Source organism: Felis catus, chromosome B4 (assembly GCF_018350175.1).
Source record: "Felis catus isolate Fca126 chromosome B4, F.catus_Fca126_mat1.0, whole genome shotgun sequence".
NCBI classification, from domain to species: Eukaryota; Metazoa; Chordata; class Mammalia; order Carnivora; family Felidae; genus Felis; species Felis catus.
In genome coordinates, this window is record NC_058374.1 from 59,602,575 (window position 1) to 59,625,395 (window position 22,821).

Genomic DNA, 22,821 nt, shown 5'->3' on the forward strand with positions numbered 1-22,821 from the left:
GAAATCCACACCTGTATCCACGTTTCCACAGCTGTGAGGAGATAATTCTCTCAGGAGGTGACTTTATCCCCAGGACCAGCATTAAAGGGGAACAGGCTATTCTAGGGGAAATCCACACTGAAGTGTAAGAAAAAAAAGAAAAAGGAGAAATTTCTGTTGAATTGAGTCCAACTGTGCTCAACGACTAATCTCTGTTCCTATAAATTTTCTACCTGCATAAAGTTTGGTTTCTGTGTTTCTTTGTCATGTGGCCGATTCCATATAATGTCCCAGCAGCTCTGCTATTGAGGAAAGACAGAAGGGAGGCTAAGGTACACAGACTTCTGGCCTACAGTTGTGTCAAGAAGATGAGGCTTTCCCAGGACTTCCTCAAAGCACCGGGGCTGACCAAAGGCAGGGTGACTTGTAGACGTCCATCACGCTCCCTCCACAGGCAAACTCCTGCCCTTCGTGCCAATTATTCTTACTGGAAGAGGAACTCATTGTCCAAGTCCCTTCCCCCAACCTTTCCTCTGATTCCAAGCAAAACAAAACAATTCTTGCCACACTGCTTCAAGGAACTGTGGCATACTGGAAAATGCCCACATGAGCAAAGAATTCCATTCACGGTTTGCATGTGATTCATGCAACTCATTTTGATTTCAGCTGTTGCATGCTTCGTTCTCTTCTGAGGGGAACTATCATTGCGAAGCACCAGGAAATGCTAGATGACTGAACAGCCTGTGTCCACTGAGCCCATCTCAGAGGCACCAGACTCAGTATACGTATGCCGGTAGGTGTTGGCCAGTTGGGGATTTAGCCAACTCCCAACAAATGTTGGGCAAAATGTTCCATTTGGATTAGTGCAGTGTGGTTCAACTCACCCAATTTTTTGCCCTTCATGTCTCGCTATGTAAAACAGCAATAATAATGACTTTCATACTGATACATTATTTAGGAAAATGGTAAGAAATGAAAAAAAAAAAGCACTTAAAGTGTCACACACAAAAAAGTTGTATAAATCCCATTTATTAATAATAATTTATAAATTATCTGGTCTTGACATATTCTATTAGAATCATACTATTTGAGGCAGAAATAGTAAAAGTCTACAGCAGGAAAAAAGTCTATTGGTGATGATATGAGAAGTACTGGTACGATAATTTTATAAACTATTCAAGTCCATGAAAACACTCCAGTTCAGAGATGACAGTTGGTTTTGTTTTCCGGTTTCTCCAGTTTCCCACGCACATTAGCTCCTCTGCTTGGTTTTGGCATTGTGTTTTCTTCTACTAAATGCTATGGTTTTACCAACAATTATTTTAGAGATAGCCAATGAGTGACCAGAGGGCTTCAAATGGCCTCAGGCATTTTCTAAATACTGGAAATGGTTGTCAAATTTTGCAAAGAGAGAGTTCACCGTAGCCTCCCCACTCGCTACAAATGTTGTACACCCCATAATGTCACGCGCTTTAGTGACTTGCCTGGCTCCTATAGGCACGTGTGTCCTCTCCACTCTGTTTCGAAGCATATCATGTGTCGTATGTATTGGAGCTAGTCTGTGGGTCAGAATATGTCGATTCGCTATTCCGTAACAGTTTAAGAACAGCTGAGGGACTATGCCTCTTAACAGCTGCTTTTCCACCAAGCATTGTTCCATGCATGTTTAAGTGTGATCTCTTGAGCCTGTAATCTGTTATATCATTATGCCTGTACAATATTTACTTACTTTCCCCTCCCCCGCCCCCCAGTCTCCAGGGCCAACCCTTTTCTTCCTATTATCTATCATTTACTCCTTTTCCCTGATTATAGTGAAGATCCATCTCCACCTTCCCTGACCAAATCTTAAGACCACAAACCTCTCCACTCAGCTCAACCCTAGTATGTAATAAACAACTATAAAACAACTATAGGATAATAAAACAACTATAAAAAAAAGACATCAAAACAATGCATTGTGAGCTGAGAATATGGAAATACACACATGATTAGTTCTGACTTGAACAAAATATCTTCCTGATATAATCAATAAACTACTAGAAACTGTATCTTGGTCATCAACAGAGGAATTTCAATAAGCAAGAAAATAAGCCCTTTCTAAATGAACTTTCTCAAGGGGTAGAAAAAATAATTTTTACATGTATATAATTTATTTATTAATATTATAGTCTTATATGATACAAACATTTTCCTACCTAAAATGATATTATAACTTAGGAAACATACTTTCATTAAACTCTTGGGCCTCACAATGTAGCATGCAAGGGAATAAAATCCTTTTGAAATTAAAAATTATATTCAGAAGAAATTGATCTTTTTAAACTAATATGCATTTTAATAACTAAAGAGTAAAACATTTCCCTTAACATCAAAATCAATGATTATTGTGTTCATTTTAATGTCACTATATAAATATTAAAATGTTAACTGATACTTGCCTAGGTCAAATATTCCAGTTGCATTAACAAACATATACATAACAAATATAAACTTCTACCATGTCAAGTTTCCCATTATCTTCTTGCAACATCATGACTTTAAGAGCCTGGAAAGTGCCTTCTTTGTTTACTTGTTTTTATTTCTTTTGCTCTACAATCTCCAAGATTTTAGGCAAGAGAGAAAACACAACTGAGAAATATTTCAATTTTGAACAAGAGTCTTGTTAGTTGCAATCTCTTTTGGATACTCCTCATGGGAAAAGATCTGTGAAATGGTGAGCTGCCACTAACACTGTTTGGCCATTTGTTGATGGCAGTTATCTACCCAATGATTTATTCACTATAAAAAAGACCTATCACGGTCCCAGAAAAGAAGAGATAGTTCATCCCATGAAAAACAGGTTGCTCTCATCTGTACAAATTAATCTATTCTCCTGATGTTCGGACATCAAAAATATTTTATTTCGTGTTCAAAAAGAGATGGGTTTCCACACCAGAGTATGGTCAATCCTTACCAATTTTCTCCACTTCTCCCCACCTGCACACTCTCTCATTAAAATATTTTAAAGTGTACTTTCATTTAATACTGTTATAACAATGATGGTCTTGGATTAAAACAATGGCTGCTTTGGTCTACTTTGGCTTTGGTGACGCCATTTAAAAAAATCAAGTATGTGATATAGTTTAAAGTTTTAATAAAGAATTAAGGGTAATTGAGCGTCAGTGGAATTTCTCATACACCTGTTGAATGCCTACTAGGCTCAAAGTTCTGTGCTGCATGCAGACAGATATCCCAATTTCTTGGTATTTTTGGATCATGGTCCTTCAGTGACTGGTAAGGGAAAATACTATGGTGTCACAGTAAAGAATTCTTAACAGGAGGAAGTACTGGGGTGAGGGATGGGAGGTACCAGTAGATTCAGCTAAAAAATTGCTGCCCTGGGTTTCAACAGCTTCTCTCCAAATCTACATTTTAATATCGTGGAAGAAGGATTGGTTCAGGAATCCTTTATGATCTACCCATACCATGATTTGAGAATTTTAAGAGCCAATAGTTTAAATGACAACCATTCAAAGGCTTCAAAATGGTCATAGCAAACCCCATCCAGACCTTAAACCTTGGGGGTAAAAACTTGAGAGTTTAAAGACTCTGGAGAGAATTGTTTGTTCCTATGGAGGCAGGGACCAGAGATCAACTTGCAAAGCATCTCCCAGAGTCTGGTGTCCTGTGCTTTCATTACCGGCAGTTTGCTTTAACATTCTAAATATATAGTCTCAAAAAATATTACGAGCATGGCAGGTTATTTTCTCTCTCCACAAATCCTGGTTGCATAATTTAACATAGAAACAATTTGGGGAAGAGATTATTATCTTTCTACATGTTGAAAAGCTCTTACTGATACAGTTTAAAACGTGCAATTGAAATGCTGCATTTTCTTGGGCATTCAATAAATTTCTTAGTTTTTTTTTTCCTAACTGCAGAAATAGGATAAATAAAACCGCTCAGTTCCTTAAGCACAGCAAACATGAATCAAAAGCTTTTACTCCTTATTTATAAAAGGAAATGTGACCATCATAAGTTTCTCAATATTCCCTGTCACCTTTAAGCACTTTCATTTATTATTCTCAATATATTTTAATAGCATACATAGGTTCACAAAAATTCCTCCCTGGGGCTTCCTGTCAGCTTTTACTTCCCCCAGTCTTTAAAAAGCTTACACTATACATGACGTAAAACACATTTTGAGCAGGTTATATGAAAATCCCCTTTTGTGCTCCACATCGACAGAGCCCCTCCGAATCTCGGAGAAAGCAACCACATCTCAGTTGTGCTGTCAGCATGAGGGGCGGAAGCTCCAAAGCACGATGGTCGTGGAGCTGTAAATACATTGTGTCGCATGTGATAGATAAGAGAATAGCCCCGTGACAGCTACGGTTTGGAAGCGTTAACATTTTTCTTTGCAACCCTCATTTTTAATCTTTTCCATTATTTTCCTTAGTAAAATGCAGCCCCCAGAGTCTGAATACATGTATCACTAGCTTCTATGCCATGATTAAAAGAAAGAAGTCCCAACCAACCATGATGAAGGTTGCAGTCAGTATTTAAGACAAAACAGCCTCCCTCGTTGATTTAGCAAAAGGTAGTTCTTCTCTCTGCTCCACACCCCCCCCCCTTCCACCCTGCCTCCCGTCCCCTCTGCTTCCATGTGAGCAAGCTACTTGGAGTTACATTAAGAATGCGTGATGTGTGCTTTCTAGCTTTTAAGTTTGGTCTCCTCAACCATGAAAACAGTTATAAATTGTTCTCAGAGCTAAACCACTCCACATCTTGGCACTTGGTTGTTTTTAACTTTCAACAATAGGCACTGTTCACTCCCCTCCATCTCAGTTCTTTATTCAGTGATCAGGCAGGACACTGATGAAAGGCTAGTCACGGCTTCCCCCCCATGGTATCAGTGTGGTGGCATGTGATGATTCACATGGGGTGTGTTTGATCCGAGAAAGCCCAGTCTCTGCTTATTCTTCCTTTGTTCTGTCATCTGGGGGAAAAGAGAGAGTGTGTTCAGCTCATTTTCTCACTTTTCCCCAGTGCTGGTGGGCTGCACAACTTGGGGGTAAATTTCCCAAGCACCTACAGTCTGTGTCTGGCATCATATAGAATCTATTTACCTTTAAAAAAGGGAAAATGTTTTTTTAAGTGAATTTCCACAAGCAGAAAATAAGCAAACTCCTCTCTGTGGTTAAAAACAGGAACCATGGTTCTTTTAGAGCGGCTCTTTGCTTGTCAATCGTCACCGTCAGCCTAGTCTTTTTAATAGCTACCACAGTTACTTTTGATAGTATTTTTACTACCACTAATAATTTTACACGATGAAAGGGTTGATTATAGCATTGAAATGACAGATTCTGAAGATGATCTGCCGTTCCGATGTATTTAGTAATGGCTAGGATGGCACAAAATACCAGTTTCTATCAAAAAGTGCAAAGAGGCCCTTGTATTTTGGCGTTTACTCCTCTCCCCCACTTCCGTGGGTGCAGAAGGGGCACACAGGTGGTAATGGGACAAATGGAAGCCTCTACTTGCGAGGATGTGGTTCATACAGCACAGTGTGAGGGTTCCTCGTTGGAATTTACAGTTCCCTGTGAATAACAGTCTGGCCCCCAGGAGTGTCCAGGTCTCCTCGCACTCCCCTCACTGCCCTTCACTCAATGGTGGTGAATGATTCGAGCCCACCCAGCTCTAGCCCCGGCTCCCTGAGCACACTGACCTGCTCCTTGAGCTCTGCTAGCTGACCAGACAGCTGTTTGACCAGACTCATGGTGGATTCCAACTTCTCCTGCAGGTTCCGAATCTCATTTTGCTCGCTGTCACCTTCATTGCTGACGAGGGACATGGCTCGCATCCGAGGAAACCAGTCTAAATTCTTCTCCTAAAAGCAAACACGTGTTCAAGAACAAGGGAGTGATGGAAGGGAGCCTACAGTTCTGTAAAGAAGGTTTATAGGTGTTCATTAGTGTTAACATTTATTTTTTTAAGTTTATTTATTTATTTTGAGAGACATGGAGACAGCACCAGTAGGGGAGGGGCAGAGAGAGAGGGAGACAGAGAATCCCAAGCAGGCTCTGCACTGTCAGTGTGGAGCCGGTCGTGGGGCTCATACTCCTGAAACCATGAGATCATGACAGTAGGTGAAACCAAGAGTCAGATGCTTAACCAACTGAGCCACCCAGGCGCCCCAGTATTAACATTTAGATCAAAGTTTCTTAGTATTCAAAGCAAAAGTTACTCTTTCTGGCCAGGCCTGCTGGTGGGAATGAAGTGAGGGTTAAACATTGGTTTTCATGAGCTGGGGGAAGATTTTAAATATTGGCTCCAACTTCCTACAGGCTCCCACAAAGGTCCCAGATAAAGCATTTAGAACAGCACCCCGATCCCAGAGGGCATTCAGTGAATCCTGACGAATGATGAGGTAGGGTCAGGAGACTGAGGACAACAGATCCAAGTACGTGTGGGTACTGTAGGCATAAGCTGTTTCTCCTCCCCCGGCACAGGAGAGAGAGGGGCGGCAGGATAGGAAGGTGGTAAAAGAAATGTTTCGGTTCCAGCCACCCATGCTGAACTGGTTTACCCCCCACTTCCCCAAGACGGGCTCTGAGCTCCACTCAGGCAAGAGGGAAGTGGAAGGGCATGGCCCTGGGTTGCTCTGTCTGCTCCCTCTGGAAACATTTTATTACAGTGAGGATGAGGTTTCAGAGTTACACTTCCCCAGAGGGCAATAGCTGGTACCACTTCTGTTTTTCTAAGCAGACTGGGTGTAGGGGTGTGAGTATGTGTGCAGCCCTCTACTGCTGCAGAAACGAGTGGTTAGCCAGATGCCCAGCTCTCTTGACAACTCGCTTGCTTAACGTCATAGAATCACTGCGCATTACTTAGATTACACTTTTCAATGCTTAAAAGAGCTTGCAAGGTAAATCATATTTGTCCCCACTTTACAGATGAGCCGCCCCAACAATTTAACACCCATTGGGCGAGCTAGGCAATGGCCGAGCTAGGATCTGAAGCCAGGTGAGCCTTTCTTTCCACCACCAACTGGGTATGCCAACCTGCATTGCGATTCACCTACCTATTTCTCCAGGTAACCTTCTCCCAACATCCCTGGCAGTGATCTTCCTGCTTAAGATCACTTCCACTTTAGAAAAGCCCACCTCAGTGGCTGCCAGGACTTCTGCCTGGCCAATCAACTAGAATGAGGGTCAAAAAAGTACTTTCCCCGCCTGAGGAAAGGTTCAACTTATCTCTGCCCTTCTGTTTCAGTCTCGTCTACCACTTTGTAGCTATTGTCACTACTGGGAAAACAGCAAGTTCTTTATAGTTCCCTACCCCCAATATAATGAAAGGACAGATAAAAAATTAAAGATAAACATATCAAAAAGTTTTAAACTGAATTTACACAGCTGTAGCTAATTAGCATTTCAAAGGAGAATGGTAACATACTGGAGCGCACAGTGACAGCCACATTCATTCATTCAAGTGATCCTTCCAACGCGATCTATCTATCGCCCAGGATTTAGAGGTGAAAATCAGATAAGACAATATGTCTGCTCCAAGGGGCTTCTGGCTTAGGACAGGCTTCCGTGAAAAGGAGACTGTGCATTATGCACATCAAAATCCTCTGGGGTTGCTTGTTAACATTGCAGATTTCAATCCCGCTACCTCTTTCCAAATCAGAACCTCTTTGGGGATGTGCAGGATTCCTGTGTGGACCATAGTTTAAGAACCCTGGTCACTGGAGACAAATAAGATGAACAATAACACCTGGAGTAGTGGCAGGGTAGGAAGATGGCCCGAAGGGGAAAGGTTTGGAGTAGCTATTGTGGGAAACAGGAAGAAGAGCCAAATGCAGGCCCATTCCGTGCTTGTAGGGCAGGATGGATGGCCTAGCAGACTGTGACCCCCACAAAAACCATTGTTTACCAACAGCCCAGGTGGATGTGCATCTGAGGCAGAGAGCCAGACTGATACAGGATGGTGTGTCCAGTATCAGAAAGACAAAGGTATAGGGAAGCTATAAATGTCAGCGAGAGGCTGGCTAGAGTGAGGGACATCAGTGTGTGGCCTGGTAGGCAGGATGGAGAAGAACGGACCTGGGCCCAACTGCTCTATAAGCACTCAGTCCTTTCAACAATCTCCTTAACTTCAGTTCTCTTATTATTTAATATCTATATTCTCTGCAGTATCATCTACTGTTGGAGCTTTATAGATGAGGAAACTGAGGTTAGCAAATGGCTTAGCTGGGACCCCAACCCAGACCTGTCTGCCACGAGGCAGCTCTGTTGGCAAGACAGAAGGTGGAACGATAACATTTAAGATTCTGAATGTAGGGGCGCCTGGGTGGCTCAGTCGGTTAAGCGTCTGACTTCGGCTCAGGTCATGATCTCACGGTCCGTGAGTTTGAGCCCCGCATTGGGCTCTGTGCTGACAGCTCAGAGCCTGGAGCCTGCTTTGGATTCCGTGTCTCCTTCTCTCTCTGACCTCCCCTGTTCATGCTCTGTCTCTCTCTGTCTCAAAAATAAATAAACATGAAAAAAAAATTTTTTAAAAAGATTCTGAATGTAGAACGACTTCAGGAAATGAAGATTTTAGGATGAGAGTGCTTTAAACCTGCTAGAGTATCAGCAAACTGGGGGAGTTAGGATTTAATGGATATAGAGTTTTAGTTGGGGAAGATGCAAATTCTCTGCAGAGGGACATAGTGACAGTTGCATAGCAATGGGAATGTACTTAATGCTGTAAAACTGTATGCTTAAAAGGGTTAAACTGGTAAATTTTATATTATGTGTATTTTACTACATTTTTTTGAAATTGCTGGATTTGCAGGGGCTGATCCTTAGGATGAATTGTGTGCAAAGTCCCTGAGGTCATCCTGAAGGAGGTCACTAGTTGGGTGGATGAAGAGGCTGTGGGTGGCCAAGGGCCAAAATCTGGTCCCAGATGTGACCAGGAGCTACTAGAAGGCAGTGATGGGAAAGGCTTGAAAAAGGACATTTTCACGTGAAGGTGAAGATGTGATGGCTTCTCAGTGAAGGGAAACCCAGTCTGCTGACCCTCTTGCAGGGCCCTCAGTACGGAGGGGTTGGGGAAAGAGGCAGCTGCCACCAAGTGGGCTAAAAGACAAGGGGCGGTCTTGGGAGAGCCAAGAAGGCAGCATTCTGGGATGCGAGAGGTGGTCTGTACCATGACAGGGTTTCAGGGCAGGGGACGGGGCAGCTGATGGGCCAGAGGGCTGGAGAGCCTCAGACGGCTGGGCCTGGAGCGAGAAGGTCCCAGCTGACATGGCGATACCCAGGGTCGGGATGGTGGAAGCATCAACTTCCAGAAAGTTTCCGAAACAGAAGCACACCATTGCTCTGAGGCTTAGCAGACTGCAGAACATCTTTAGAGAACATAGGTGAGACTCTGTGAAGCCACCTTCGAACAAATCCTCTCACAGGTGTCCCGGGGCCGGGACTCCCTCTCCCTACACTCTCTTTCTTCACCTGTTGTTTTGTCCATCCATTCATTCACTAATTCTTCCTATGTTGACCATGTCTGTGTTGGGCACTGGCGAAACCATGGTAAGCGAGAGCCTCATGGTCCCCGTGTTTGTGGAGCTGGTACTCCAGGTGGAGAGTAAGGCTTCAGCCAAATGCTGATGAAAGCCACAGACAGCTCGGGCTTACAGGCCCTGTGCTCCTTTCTCGGAGTCCCATGAAGCTGTTCGTTTCGAATCCCCTTCTGGTCCTCCTCCTCTTTCTTTCTCTTGCTGCTTGTATCTTTCTCCATTTTTGTCTGGGTGCTTGTGTCTCCATCTATTCTCTCCCACTTCTGTGACTGTTGTTTCATTCTAGCCTTCCTCTCTACATCAACTGACCATAAACTGAAACTAAAAGATCATGTGTGATTAAGACTTTTTTCAATATTGAATGCTTTGTGGACCCTTTTCTTAATTTTTAAGGAGCCCGACTTAAGTGGTTTACATCTCTCACTAAAACCGAAAAAATAACCAAGTTAAATTGTTTTCTGTCCTCTTTTTACAACTAAAGCCAGTCTTTTAAAAATAATTTTCACAACTGATGTTTCTTCAAATTAATGAGGGAAGTACATTTTTTTTCACCAAAATAACTCAAGTACAATAGTGTTCTCAGAGTAAATCCTGCATAAGCTTTTTCGTCAAAAGTGGACCCTAAGGTCCCCCTCTTTGCTCTAATGGCAGATAGAGCAGCTTCCATGGAAGGCTCGGACCAAGGAGGGTGAGACTCTGGATTTTCACCTGAGCCAGAGCCGCAGGACAGACACACAGAACAGGACACCACTTCCTTACTGCGCTAACTTGTAATGTGTCCGCCATCTAACAAAGCAGCTTGACTTGATTCGTTACTTCTCAGTTACTCATATGTGCTATGTACATCTTGTGATCATGCACATGATTAGTACATTCCCATGTTGACTTTTGTTAGTCAATATGAAATCATTTCCTTCTTTCACCAGGAATGAAAATATTTGACCACAGGGTAGCATAAAGTCAGAGAAGTCGCAGATCAACTGTTAGATTCTGTGGTTACAATGTATGAACTTGGTAACTGGGCGAGTGGAAACTCAGAGCTTCTTGAGGGTTCTAAAATGCAAAGCTCAGAAATGAACTAGTCACGTCTCTGAGAAAGGACTCACGGAGCATGCCAGCCCCCACCCTCTAGCTATCCCTACATTCTAAAAATAATGAATCTTTCTAGGTGACTGGAAACGTAAGAATCTTTCAAAATAGTACTTCCAACAGTCAGAGCCATGGGACTTATTTAATTGTGTAGTTATTCAATAACATGATTAGGGTGTCGGTGTCCCTCAAGGCTTGCTGTGCTATTCTTACATTTAGTTCTTCAGAGTGATAGCCCCATTTGTGTGGAAGAGGCAATGTGGTATAATGGAAAGAGCACGGACCTAAGACTCAGAACACCTGGTTTTGGTTTTAGCTCAGCCCCAAGCTGATACAAAGGGAGGGGGGCCTTACTCTCTGAGTCCCAGTTTCCTCATCTGTAAGACGAGAATGATACCCCAGGTCATCTCTATGTCCCCTCCGGCTCAGCATTCTGTGAGCTAGGAATTCAAGGAAAGCTTTACAACTCAAAGTGCTGAGACAAGCCCTGAGCTCGCCAAGTGAGCAAACAGAAACATTTCAGCTAGACGCAACCTTGAAACCACATAACCCAAGCTCAGCATATTATAGTTGCCCAGGCTGAAACCTAGAAAGTTTAGGTTTCCTTGAGGTCTTATATACAGTGGCAGATGTCCCTGCACTTGATTGCCCCTTCTGGACAAGCTTCTCCACATTACGTACTGGGATAGATTTTATATAATCTATCCCCGCTGATGCTTAATCGGCCACAGACTCAAGGACATGTAAGATTGTGATGATTTCCCTCCACATCCTAGTGAGATTAAGAAGTAATGTGAGGGGCGCCTGGGTGGCTCAGTCAGTTAAGTGTCCTACTCTTGATTTCGACTTAGGTCATGATCTCACGGTTCGTGAGCTGATCTCACGGGCTCTGCGCTGACGGTGTGGAGCCTGCTTGGGATTCTCTCTGCCTCTCTCTCTCTCTCTCTGTCAAAAAATAAATAAACTAAAAAAGGAGGAGAAGAAGAAGAAGAAGAAGAAGAAGAAGAAGAAGAAGAAGAAGAAGAAGAAGTAATGTGACTGATTTCAGTGAGCCAAGTTTTGGTGAAGTTGCCTTATGTGTTTTTAGCTCTACTAGGTACACATTAAAAGTTGCTAGCTGGTAAACTGAATAGAAAGCAAGGGTATATTCTATCCACAACATAGTTATAGATCCCACTTGTTGGCTGCCTAGCAAGTGTCAGGCACTTTAGCCATGCTATGGCCAATAACTACAACAATTCCATAAGTTAGAGATTGTTACCATGCCCGTTTTATAGACGACAACACTGAGGCAGGAAAAGGATCAGTTACTTGCTCGAGGTCACACAGATGGAAAGTGGCTGGGCCAGGCTTTGGCCTCCACCCTGTGCTACTGGAAATCTCATGTTCCTTTCAATACACGGGACTATTTCTCTACATCTAACAGAGCGGTCAGTGCTTAGCTTCTGACATTGCCAAGGAAAACGGACTACAGTGAGAATATAATAACTTGCACCCCTTGGTTGCCTCTGAAGCCTGCTAAAGGCTTACTTATTGAACGTGAGAAACACAAATTCTTTAGGGAGGCCATCAGATCCATATGCAGATACTTGATGACAATGCATCAACGCTTGACATTCACAGCGATTTGCTGAGTGCTCTAAAATACTGCTAACGAGGGGTAACACACTGAACATACCACGTACTGTATTGTATTATGACGGGGTACCAATAAATCATCTCATACAGCCCTGTTTCCACTTTCTCTGCTGAATGTGCTGTCCCAAGACCATGTTTGCTAAGGTCTTGCTTCTTCCCATCTCTCTCTCTTCTAAGCCTCATGTTTATACTGCATTTTCCGATCTGCAATCATTTACGATGGCTCCTAAGCTGACAAGTGTAACCATTTCCCCAAAGCCTCAGTATGACCCCCTGCATTCCTCTCTTTGCCTTCTGGTTTGAAGATGTCAGCAGAAATGGCTCTCCAAAGGAACACTAGCAATGCAAATACTACTGACTTACTGGAAGTAAGTCGGAAGGTCCCCGAGGGAAAGGCACCATTGCTGCTTTCCTGGAACTTCAGACCTACAAAAACAACCTGGAACAAGGAGTCTTTCTGAAGTGGAAGTAATCGTTTTGGTTACGGGGGAGTGCTTCAAGTACCCCATGCCAGTCTCAGCTTAATGACGTAGCAGCGTGGGGCGCTTCTCACCCTCTCAGCAACATGGTGACCTTGATGGCAGGGTAGGCATTACCTCAAAAACTTAAGGGACACCCAGGACACTGGCATCTGGGTTTCTAGTCTCATTCCCAGTCTTGAATACCCCACCTGCATATGACAAACATTGCTCAATGTAGGCAACATAAAGGCTGGTTCTCATGGGGGTTCAGAAGAAGGAAGGGTGAGCTGGAAAATATACACTTGTCTGACAAGCTTTAGGAACTGGAGGTGACAGAAAAGATCTAGCTGTATCCTTTGAAGTTACAACACTATTCCTGGATTGGACAAATTTAGAAAAATAACATGTTACGGGACTGGAAGATTCGTTTGCCTGTCCTTATTAACTGTATCTTCCTTCTGTGGCTCTCTGTTTATTCTGTATCTGTATCTCCCTAAATTCTTCCTCTGCAACTGACGGGTTCTGACAAATGTAACGTAGAGTACCAAATTTGTGTGGTTTGAAAAGTTTTAAATGTGTTAGTTACCCAAAGCAAATCTGTATTGAATGATTTGACAAAACAACAAAATCTCTTTAGAGTGTCATTGTCAGATGTTCAAATATGTTTAAAATCTAAATGCTCAGATATCAGGCTTGCATTATGTACGTGACAGTGGTTGGAACATTACAAAGCCCTATACAAACATAAAGTATCCTTGGACTGCTGGGGCCATACGTGTACAGGTGTGGGGCCCTTACCTTGTGCCTGTGTAAGGCACCTAACAGATGCTCAGTGAGCAACAACCACTGCTTTCGCTGCTCTGCTCCTGCCTGACCCCCTTCCATGGCATCATCTCCAGGGTGTAGATGGGAAGGGGGCTGCTGGCCTGGGAGCCTGCCAGGAAGTAGTCGCTGCTCCGGAAGGCAGGGAGAGAAAAAGGTCCAGTGAAGGAGAGGTGTGTGCTTGTGAAAATGACTTAACAGGGCTGTTTGTCCCAGCAGGGCTGCAGGTTTGGAATCAAAAAGTGACAGCTGGGAGGGACTGGAAGCTGGTCCAATTCTACAGCCCCCCCCCCCCGCCCGTTTCCTATGCAGCATAGCTGAGGAGGGAGTGGGCATGACCTGTGGCCAGTGCAGGGTGAGCGGGGGGGTGGAGGGAGCGGGGGTAGCAGGGATGCTCAGCACTGCATCACGGCCTCACAGGCTCCAGCCTCTGCAGGGGTGGAAGCATGAAGTCCCCTCTCTCTGTGGCTTCCTCACCTCAGGGAGCCAGGGTGAAGCAGGGGAGCATGGACCTCCTTGACGGAAAAGAGGGTCAAAACAGTTCCACAAACTTTTACAAAAGCATGTTAGGAAGAGTGTTAGGCTCTGGAGTTTCAAAGACTCATGGGTCAAGATTTCTGTCATCAGACGTTTCCAGACTGGTAGAGGCACGAGGTAGTGGTAAAGGTAGCCGGTAACCGGGACTGTTCTCCTGCAATGGGCAGGAGGCACTGCAATGCACCAGGCTGACCAGAAAGTCATTCCCTAGGGGGGGTCTGCATGCCAGATGGTGGGCCTTGGCTATTTAGGAGGTTGAGAGAACTGTGATCTTCAAAGTCCGCCTAACCAGGTAACCTGAAAATGCACCAGTGTTTGAAGAGCAGGGCTCTGGGTAGTGACCTGAAAAACAGGTGAGGATACAGGTGTGATGAGATCCCATCGGTTTAGCTTTGTGCCCGTGGTGGCTAGTGGCTGGTCTCATCACGGACAACAGGCTGGACTGTGAGCAGAGACCTCGGCCCCTGAGAACGTACCTTGCTTCCCATTCCTGTTCCCTATCCTTCCCTCCTTCCCGGCCTCCCTCACAGATTCCTTTTCTCCCTGAGGTATCCTGAGTCAGTTGCTATTGTTTGCGATGAGGAACCCTGGCTGGTACAAGCTTCAAGAAATTAACGGCCAAGTGCTACTTAACACTGGCCAATTTTGTCCAGAATAAAGGCTGAGGGCCTTCTCCAAGTCATACAGCAAATTAATTATGACATAATAATTATATTCAGTAGCATATAATTAGATAATAATTATGATATTAATTTTTATGGAATTAAGTAAAAATAATAATCATGGATGCACCCAAAGAATCACGTAGAAGAGTTTTATCAGTGTTAGTGGTAATAGCAACAAATGGGGAATAGTTTAAGTGTCAACAAAGTGGTCAATGATCAAATGTATTACGACACGTCCCAGTACAGTGAGCTATGGAGCCATTATATTATTTAATGATCCTGGAAAAGATTCATAATAAATATTCTTATGCCTTTCTTTATCAAGGAAAATTCCAAATAATAAGTTTGGTGACTAGACTATACCCATCATCTAGTTTCAATGATGGTTAATTTACAACTAATCTTGTTTTATCTATACCACTTCCAGGTTACTCTCTCTCCAATTTCTTTCTGGGCCACCCCCTAGGCCCTCACTTAGTCCTGGATGAACCTCTTGCAAGTAGCAAGCGGACACAAAACAAATGTCAGGTCTCCGTCCCTCTGAAATTCCTCACATTATCTGTCTTCACCTTCCTCAAAGTTGTGTTTCTTTGACTTTGTCATGGACAATCCTCTGACGCGTGGCTTTCTCATCCCCTTCACCCATGTTTATTTGTTCTCCATACCAGGAGTCACCTTCTAACACACCATATAATATACTGATTTATTGTATGCCATGTCTATTGGCTCTGCTAAAATATGAACTCCATGAAGGCAGGAGTTTGTGTCTGCCTTACTCATTCCTCTAGCTCAAGCACTGGGTATGGTAATGGGAATATTTAGTAATTGTCTAGTAAACTGCTCAATGGTTAGTAAATGAACAAGTCCTGGAAGCCTGGTGGGAGCCACCTTGCTCACACCAGAGGTTAAACCTCTGTGGCACCTCTATAGTTCTCATCAGTGGAGGGGTCAGGGATAAGCTGCATTTGGCATATGATTTTAGGCTGAAATCTCTACCAAGGAGAAGACAGCTAGCAATTTTCATTACCTAGCTGGTATCTGATCTTCATTTTTCTTTTCTTTCTTTTTTAATCTTTATTTATTTTTGAGAAAGAAAGAGACACAGAGTATGATTGGGGGAGGGGCAGAGAGTGAGAGGGAGACAGAATCTGAAGCAGTCTCCAGGCTCTGTGCTGACAGCACAGATGCGGGGCTCGAACCCACAAGCTGTGAGATCATGACCTGAGCCAAAGTCAGACGCTTAACTGACTTAGCCACCCAGGCGCCCTGATCTTCATTTTTCATTAATTATTTTCACATCCTGCATCCAACCATGCCTGATGCTTCAGTTATTTTATATTTTTATTTATCTCGTCTCCCCTCTCCCTGCCCCTGGCAATCACCAACCTCTTTTCTGTATCTATAAGCTCATGTGTTTTTTTTTCCTTTTGGTTCCACACAAAAGAAGGATCATTCTGTATTTCTCTCTCTGACTGACTTCATTTAGCATAATGCCCTTGAGGTCCATCCATGTTGTCACTATGGTTTCACTCTTTTTTATGGCTGAATAAAATTTCATTGCCTATGTGTATGTGTGGTCTCTCCCCTCCCCCCCACCGTGTGTGTGTGTGTGTGTGTGTGTGTGTGTGTGTGTGTGTTGTAAAGTAGTGATCCAGTTTCATTCTCTTGCATGTAGCTGTCCAATTTTTTCCAAAACCATTTACTGAAGAGACTGTCCTTTACCCATTATATATTCTTGGCTCCTTTGTTGCAAATTAATTGACCATATATGCATGGGCTTATTTCTGGACTCTTTCTTCCATTCCATTGATTCATGTGTTTGTTTTTATGCCAGTGCTATACTGTTTTAATTACTATAGCTTTGTAATATAGTTTGAAATCAGGGAGTGTGATGCCTCCAGCCTTGTTATTTTTTCTCAAGATTGCTTGGGCTATTTGGGAATTTTTTTGTGTAATTCCATTCAAATTTTAAGATTATTTGTTCTATATCTGTGAAAACTGTCATTGGAATGTTAATAGGGATTGCACTGAACCTCTAGATTGCTTTGGGCAATATGGATGTTTTTAAAAAAATTTTTTTTTAACGTTTATTTATTTTTGAGACAGAGAGAGACAGAGCATGAACAGGGGAGGAGCAGAGAGAGAGGGAGACACAGAATCTGAAACAGGCTCCAGGCTCTGAGCTGTCAGCACAGAGCCCGACGCGGGGCTCGAACTCACGGACCGTGAGATCATGACCTAAGCCGAAGTCGGACACTTAAGCGACCAAGCCACCCAGGCGCCCCTGGATGTTTTAATAGTATTCATTCTTCTAATCTGTGAGCACGGAGTATCTTTCCATTTATTTGTGATTGCTTCCATTTCTTTCATTAATGTCTTGTAGTGTTCATTATCTCCTTGGTTAAATTTATTCTTTTTGATGCAATTGCAAATGGGATTTTTTAAAATTTCTCTCTGATAGTTCATTATCAGTGTACAGAAACACAACAGAATTTTATGTACTGATTTTGTATCCTGAAACTTTTCTGAATTTGATTTGTTCTAACAGTTTTTTGATGGCGTCTTTAAGATTTTCTATGTATAACATCATATCATCTGTAAATAGTGATAGTTTTACTTCTTCCTTTCTAATTTGGATACCATTTATGGTATTATTGCTTATGGGGCCATCAATTGCACAGAGGACAAATTTATGAACTGCTTAGTTTATGAACTTTTCGTTATCCACTTCTGATTTATTCTTATACCTTCCATTTGACAGAACCTGTATGACATGGGCACGTGTCACATATTGTTTGTAAAATGAATAGCTGATTAGGAGTTGTTGCATATGGTACTAATGAATATAGGTAAGCAAGGTAACCTGATTTTTTCAATAAGATATATTATTAGTACAAATTATTTCTCTTTCTTTTTGTTCTTTACTAATCCAAATCAAAACTCCTTTTTTTTTTTTCTCTTTTTCTTCAACATACATTTAATGAGCACCTACAAGGTAGTAAATACTGTTCCAGGTACTGGCTAAAACAGTAAACAGCTCAGAAAGAGTCCTTGACCTCTTCGAGCTTATATTCTAATAGGAGATGAATGATGGAAGGGTGGGGAGATGACAATGAATAAAGATAAATGAAACAAATTCAGATAGGGATAAATACTATGAAGAAAATGATGGCTTGAAGATTATCTTGGTGAAAGCTTGACTTCTTCTTTGCCAATTTTTATGCCTTTTATTTCCTTTTGTTGTCTAATTGCTAAGGCTAAGACTTCCAGTACTATGTTGAACAACAGTGATGAGAGTGGACATCCCTGTCAATCTTGGGGAAGAGGCCCTTACTGTCAGCTGGGCAGACCATGAAGGCTGCTCTGGGGAGATGATGTTTGATGGACAAGAAGGAAATAGCTTTACACAGAAATGAGGGGACAGAGTTTCAAGCAAAGGAAATCATAATGCAAAGGTCCCAGGGATGAAAACAATGCTCGTGTATTTGAAGAAAAGAAAGATTTGTGTAACAAGAGTGAGGCACCACATGAGACACAGAGAGTGGTAGGAGGTAAGAAGCCAGATGTGAACAGGCATGAGTTATGGAGGGCCCTGTATACAGAGGGAGATACAGGAGGATTTTGGCTCCCAACAGATGAATGGCAATTCCTGGTTTACAGCAAAAATACATACACATACATTCGTGTACACACACACACACAAATACAATAAATCTTTGGCTGCTACATGGAGAATAGACATGGTAGAGACTCTCATTGGGAGACACTGTCTCCAGGTGGGCATTAATGGTGGCTTTGGCAAGAGTGGTAGGAACGGGGCTACCGGAATAACGTCAGCCAAGAGGGCTTCGAAGTCAGTAAATGGGTGTTTGAAAATGTATACTTGACAGCACCATTTCTTGCAGGATAAGATTGCATTCACAGAGCTCGAAATCTCTCATTAGCATGATTAATGTGAGCAAACAGACTGGATAGTCCAGACTTTAAATGAATTACTGGGCCAGAACCTCAGGGCTCTTCCCCCGGAGAAGAGAACTGGGTCATGCCATTGTGTTCCAACAACTATATTCAGTGATACCGTGTTGGTAGCTTGAGATCAGCCACAGTGGGAGTATTGACACCATGGAAAGGGGCAAATGCTACCATCAGGGTTTTCCCGTTACAACCAGAAGTGGTTGTTGCACATTAAAAATCACACTACTGGATTATGTCCTTTACTAAAAGAGATGAGGGAATCCTTAAGGATAGTTTAACTTAAACCACTGATCCAAAGTGACATACCAGATGATCATGGCAGAACCAGCATGACAGTGGAAGTGTCCTAATATACCAAAGACACTCCTTTTCTTAAAGAGTACACTTAATCATGATGAGCAGTGACTAATGCATAGAATTGTTGAATCACTATATCATACACCTGAGACTAATGGAACGCTATACGTTAACTATACTAGAATTAAAAATAAAAAACTTAAAAAAAGACTCTTGACCTTACAAGATGCCATGATTTGAATTTACTTTTGTTGACTGGATTCAGGGTTTAATAATCTTCTTTCTGAATCTTTGTTATTCTGTATTTACATAAGTACTTTGGATATTACTCTCCTCGATTATGATAATGAAAAGCATATTTACATCAAGATCATCCTATTTTTAAAATTAAAAAATCTCAACAATAAAAACAAAAAGTGCAGTTTATATATCCAATATGGTTGGGAAAATGCTGAGTAGCTTGTGCTGGCAGCAGACTCAGAGTGACCTAGAGAAAGAGAAATCTGAGCATTTGGGGGCTAGACTCTTAGGGAGGGGTCTGCCCAAACTTTATGATTAGAGTCTGTCTGGATATCGTTATGTGTTCATCTCCTAGAAGCAATCTTAAGAGACAGTTTGGGGTTTCAAGCCATGCTGAGGTTCAAATAACAATTGTTTTGTGCTTTAATCATAAAAATGATAATTTGATTTAGTGCCTGTTTCAGTGAATCTACAAGTTGATAAATTTCCTTCTAAAAGGTCATTCAGAAACGTTTTCCAAGTCTTATCTGATATCTGATATTTTGATAGGACTCCTCCGATATTTCTCTCAAATACAATCATCATATTCACCTCTGTTTTATGTGACTAGTAGAATTAATAATAATAGATTTATATGTAGAGTTCAGAGAATATGTGTCTGTAATTTCTATACAGTGTCTCTAACAATGTCTATCTAGTCAATGCAAAATATCTATATGGAAAATACTGTATCTAGAGAAAAACAATTTCCCCAAATCTTTTAACACCAGAGTCAAATGCAACAACAAATGAAATTAAAATCTGTCATAACTGCACCGACTACTGTGTGAACTGCATTGCCTTTTTTCTCCTATGTGTGTGTATGGAGCACATATGTTTGTGTCACACAAAGAAATGGGTAAATCTTCTAAAATACTACTTAAATTCCTCCTTTGGGACAATAATAGTAATAACAATAACAGCAACAACAACAACAGCAACAGCAACAACAAAGAATATTCTTTTTGTTCCTTGAGAACATGCTAATGAATGGTCACCAAATCTCAAAACCAACCAGCACAGCTCAGTGCAGAGTGCACCCTGTGGTTATCATAACTACAGAGCTTTAACCAGTGTAATTGGATTATACTAAGTTTGTAGCTGGCCTGCTCACCAGCTGATGTTCTTTTACTAGTCCCTCACATTAAGACATTTTCTCAAATTGTTCTTTTAACTTTGGGGCTATATTTAAGTCTTTCCCTTTGTCTTCCAAATGCTCCCCAAGCAGAGGAAAAGAGCTGGTGGTCTAAAAAGTGTTGTCTCCTCTGGGCTAGCAGCATCAGCACTAATTGGGCAATGGTTAGAAATGCAAGTTCCCAGGCCTTACCCCCAGTCCTGCAGAATCAGAAACTCTAAGGTTGGGGCCCCTTGATGTGCGTTCTAACAACCCTCTGGGTGATTCTGAGGTGTACTGAAGTTTGGTAACAACCACTCCAGATAACTCAAGACCTAACCAGTGATACTTTAACATCACTAGTCATTGGATGAAACTTAATGAAAATCCTTAATTGTACTCATGTTACACACTGATGGGATAATCACACAATTTGTTGTCTAAATAGGGATACATCTGAGCATGAAAGGAATGTTATTAAAAATAATGCAGAGACAGGGGCATAACCTGGACCATTACAGTCAAAACTATGGTCCCTCTAGGTTCCATTAAAACCTGAACTATCACTTATGGTATCTGGACCAATTAGTTAGGAGAATGAAAGAATTCTGTAACAGTATCTGAGTGGTCTCTTATAGATTGAAAATTTCTTTTATGTATGTTAATTGCTGAGGACCATTTTGAGGTACAATCAGCTAGGAAGTCGTTAAGTATTCTGGTCATTGTAAGTTGCCTATAGAAATGCGTTTTGACACATTTCTCATGGAAGTGGTCCATATTTGCCACTCTCATTTCATTATGTCCCATCTCTCTTTTTTTCCCCTTATAAAATGGATGTATATTAGGGCTCCTGGGTGGCTCAGTTGGTTGAGCGCCTGACTCTCAATTTTGGCTCAGTTCAAGATCTCATGGTTCATGAGATCAAGCCCTGAGTTGAGTTCCATACTGATAGCATGGAGACTGCTTGGGATTTTTTCTGTCCCTTCCCAACTCATGCTCTCTCTCTCTCAAAATAAATAAGCTTACAAAAATAAAAAAATAAAATGGATGTATGCTAACACTCCCTGAAATTTCTCCTTGATTTTCCTTTTTAGAAAATCCAATTTTTTCCCTTAGACTTTATCATTGCTGGTCTCTTTACCAGCCTCTGAATTGTTTCAAAAGTCCATCACCAAAGAGCTAGGGCATGGTCAGGATAAAGATCTGGAGTGGTTCTTTTGCGTTAACATAACACAGACCTAACAGTAAATTCAAAGTTGGACCAAGATGGTGTACCAGGTTGCACAAATCTTATTCCGAGGCCAAACTTTTTCATTAGCATCAAAGAGCTAAAATTTCTTCACTAGATTCTTCAAATAGGACATCATGTGGATTGAATGATGCTGAATTTAAAACATATGAATTAAGTCTAAATCAATGTGCTCTTCTGGGATAGGAGCAAGCAGGTATGATGTCAAAATGGGAATGAACTCCCAGTTAGAGGATAGCTTTCAAGAGTATAGCTGTGACCACTGTCTAGCTGGCTCTGGGACTTGGACCAACTACAGAATGGCACACAGCTTAAAAAGAATTTCATCATGGCCCTCAATGCATCAACTGCTGATTAGCTGAGTCAATGGACCATGTCGTCCTGAACACGGTGAGGAACAGCAGCCATAGGTGATGACACACAATCGTGCCAAGCAGCTGTTACATGGTGAAAAGAAGTGAGATAATTTCAGGTAGGATGAACAAGAGGGATTACAACAGATGAAGCAGAGCTATGGGCTGCCTGGAACGCAAGCGAGGCTGAAAGAAGAATATAATATACTGTAACTTCAGAGGATGGTGGTTCCTTTTGGATAATGGCTCCTGGCTAATTATAATTACACAATGCCAAGTCACAAAAGGCACAGAGTTTTGGTGAACAGGAATTGCAGCCATGAGCCAGAAAGCAGTTTTACACAAATGCAACGCGGAAACAATAGCTGATCCCACAGTAGGTGCTGTATACCTAATGTTTGTGCAGTTTCATAAACAAAGTCCTCAATTTTTAAAAGTAGGTTATTCAGGTTTGATGCATTTTATCCATGTTTCCCTTTTTGAAACATTTCCCTGATTATTTGTTTTTACAGAGTCAATCTGAGAGAAGACTAAAAAATTCAAACAGATACTAAAGCAATTCTTACATGTAAAACTTGTTTCAGACACATGATGGAGCCAGTCAGATGAAATCATGTAATGCTTGGTTATGATTGGCTATTGTATACAGGTACTCGGTGCTGTTGAGGACTCAGATACTGCACTGAGACATTTTACGATCAATATTGGCTGACTTTGAGATTGCTTCCTGATTTAAGTATATATCTTGACCCCTCAATTAGATGGTGCACATCTTGAGAGTTGAAACCACACACACACACACACATACACACACACACACAC

At 42.0% G+C, this 22,821-nt stretch overlaps 1 protein-coding gene across 6 annotated transcripts in view; it reads right to left on the reverse strand.

The window, feature by feature from the left end:
• Positions 1 to 988: 988 nt before the first annotated feature.
• The window catches only part of ITPR2 (inositol 1,4,5-trisphosphate receptor type 2), a 489,277-nt gene continuing 467,444 nt past the window's right edge, over positions 989 to 22,821 (reverse strand). For all 6 annotated transcript variants that reach the window (XM_045061584.1, XM_019834732.3, XM_019834731.3 and 3 more), the window contains 2 exons: positions 5,687 to 5,848; positions 989 to 4,957 (listed from right to left, as the gene is read on the reverse strand). In XM_045061584.1, the coding sequence (XP_044917519.1) occupies positions 4,871 to 4,957; positions 5,687 to 5,848 (249 nt within the window). In that variant the 3' untranslated portion in view covers positions 989 to 4,870. The remainder of the gene's footprint in view (positions 4,958 to 5,686; positions 5,849 to 22,821) is intronic.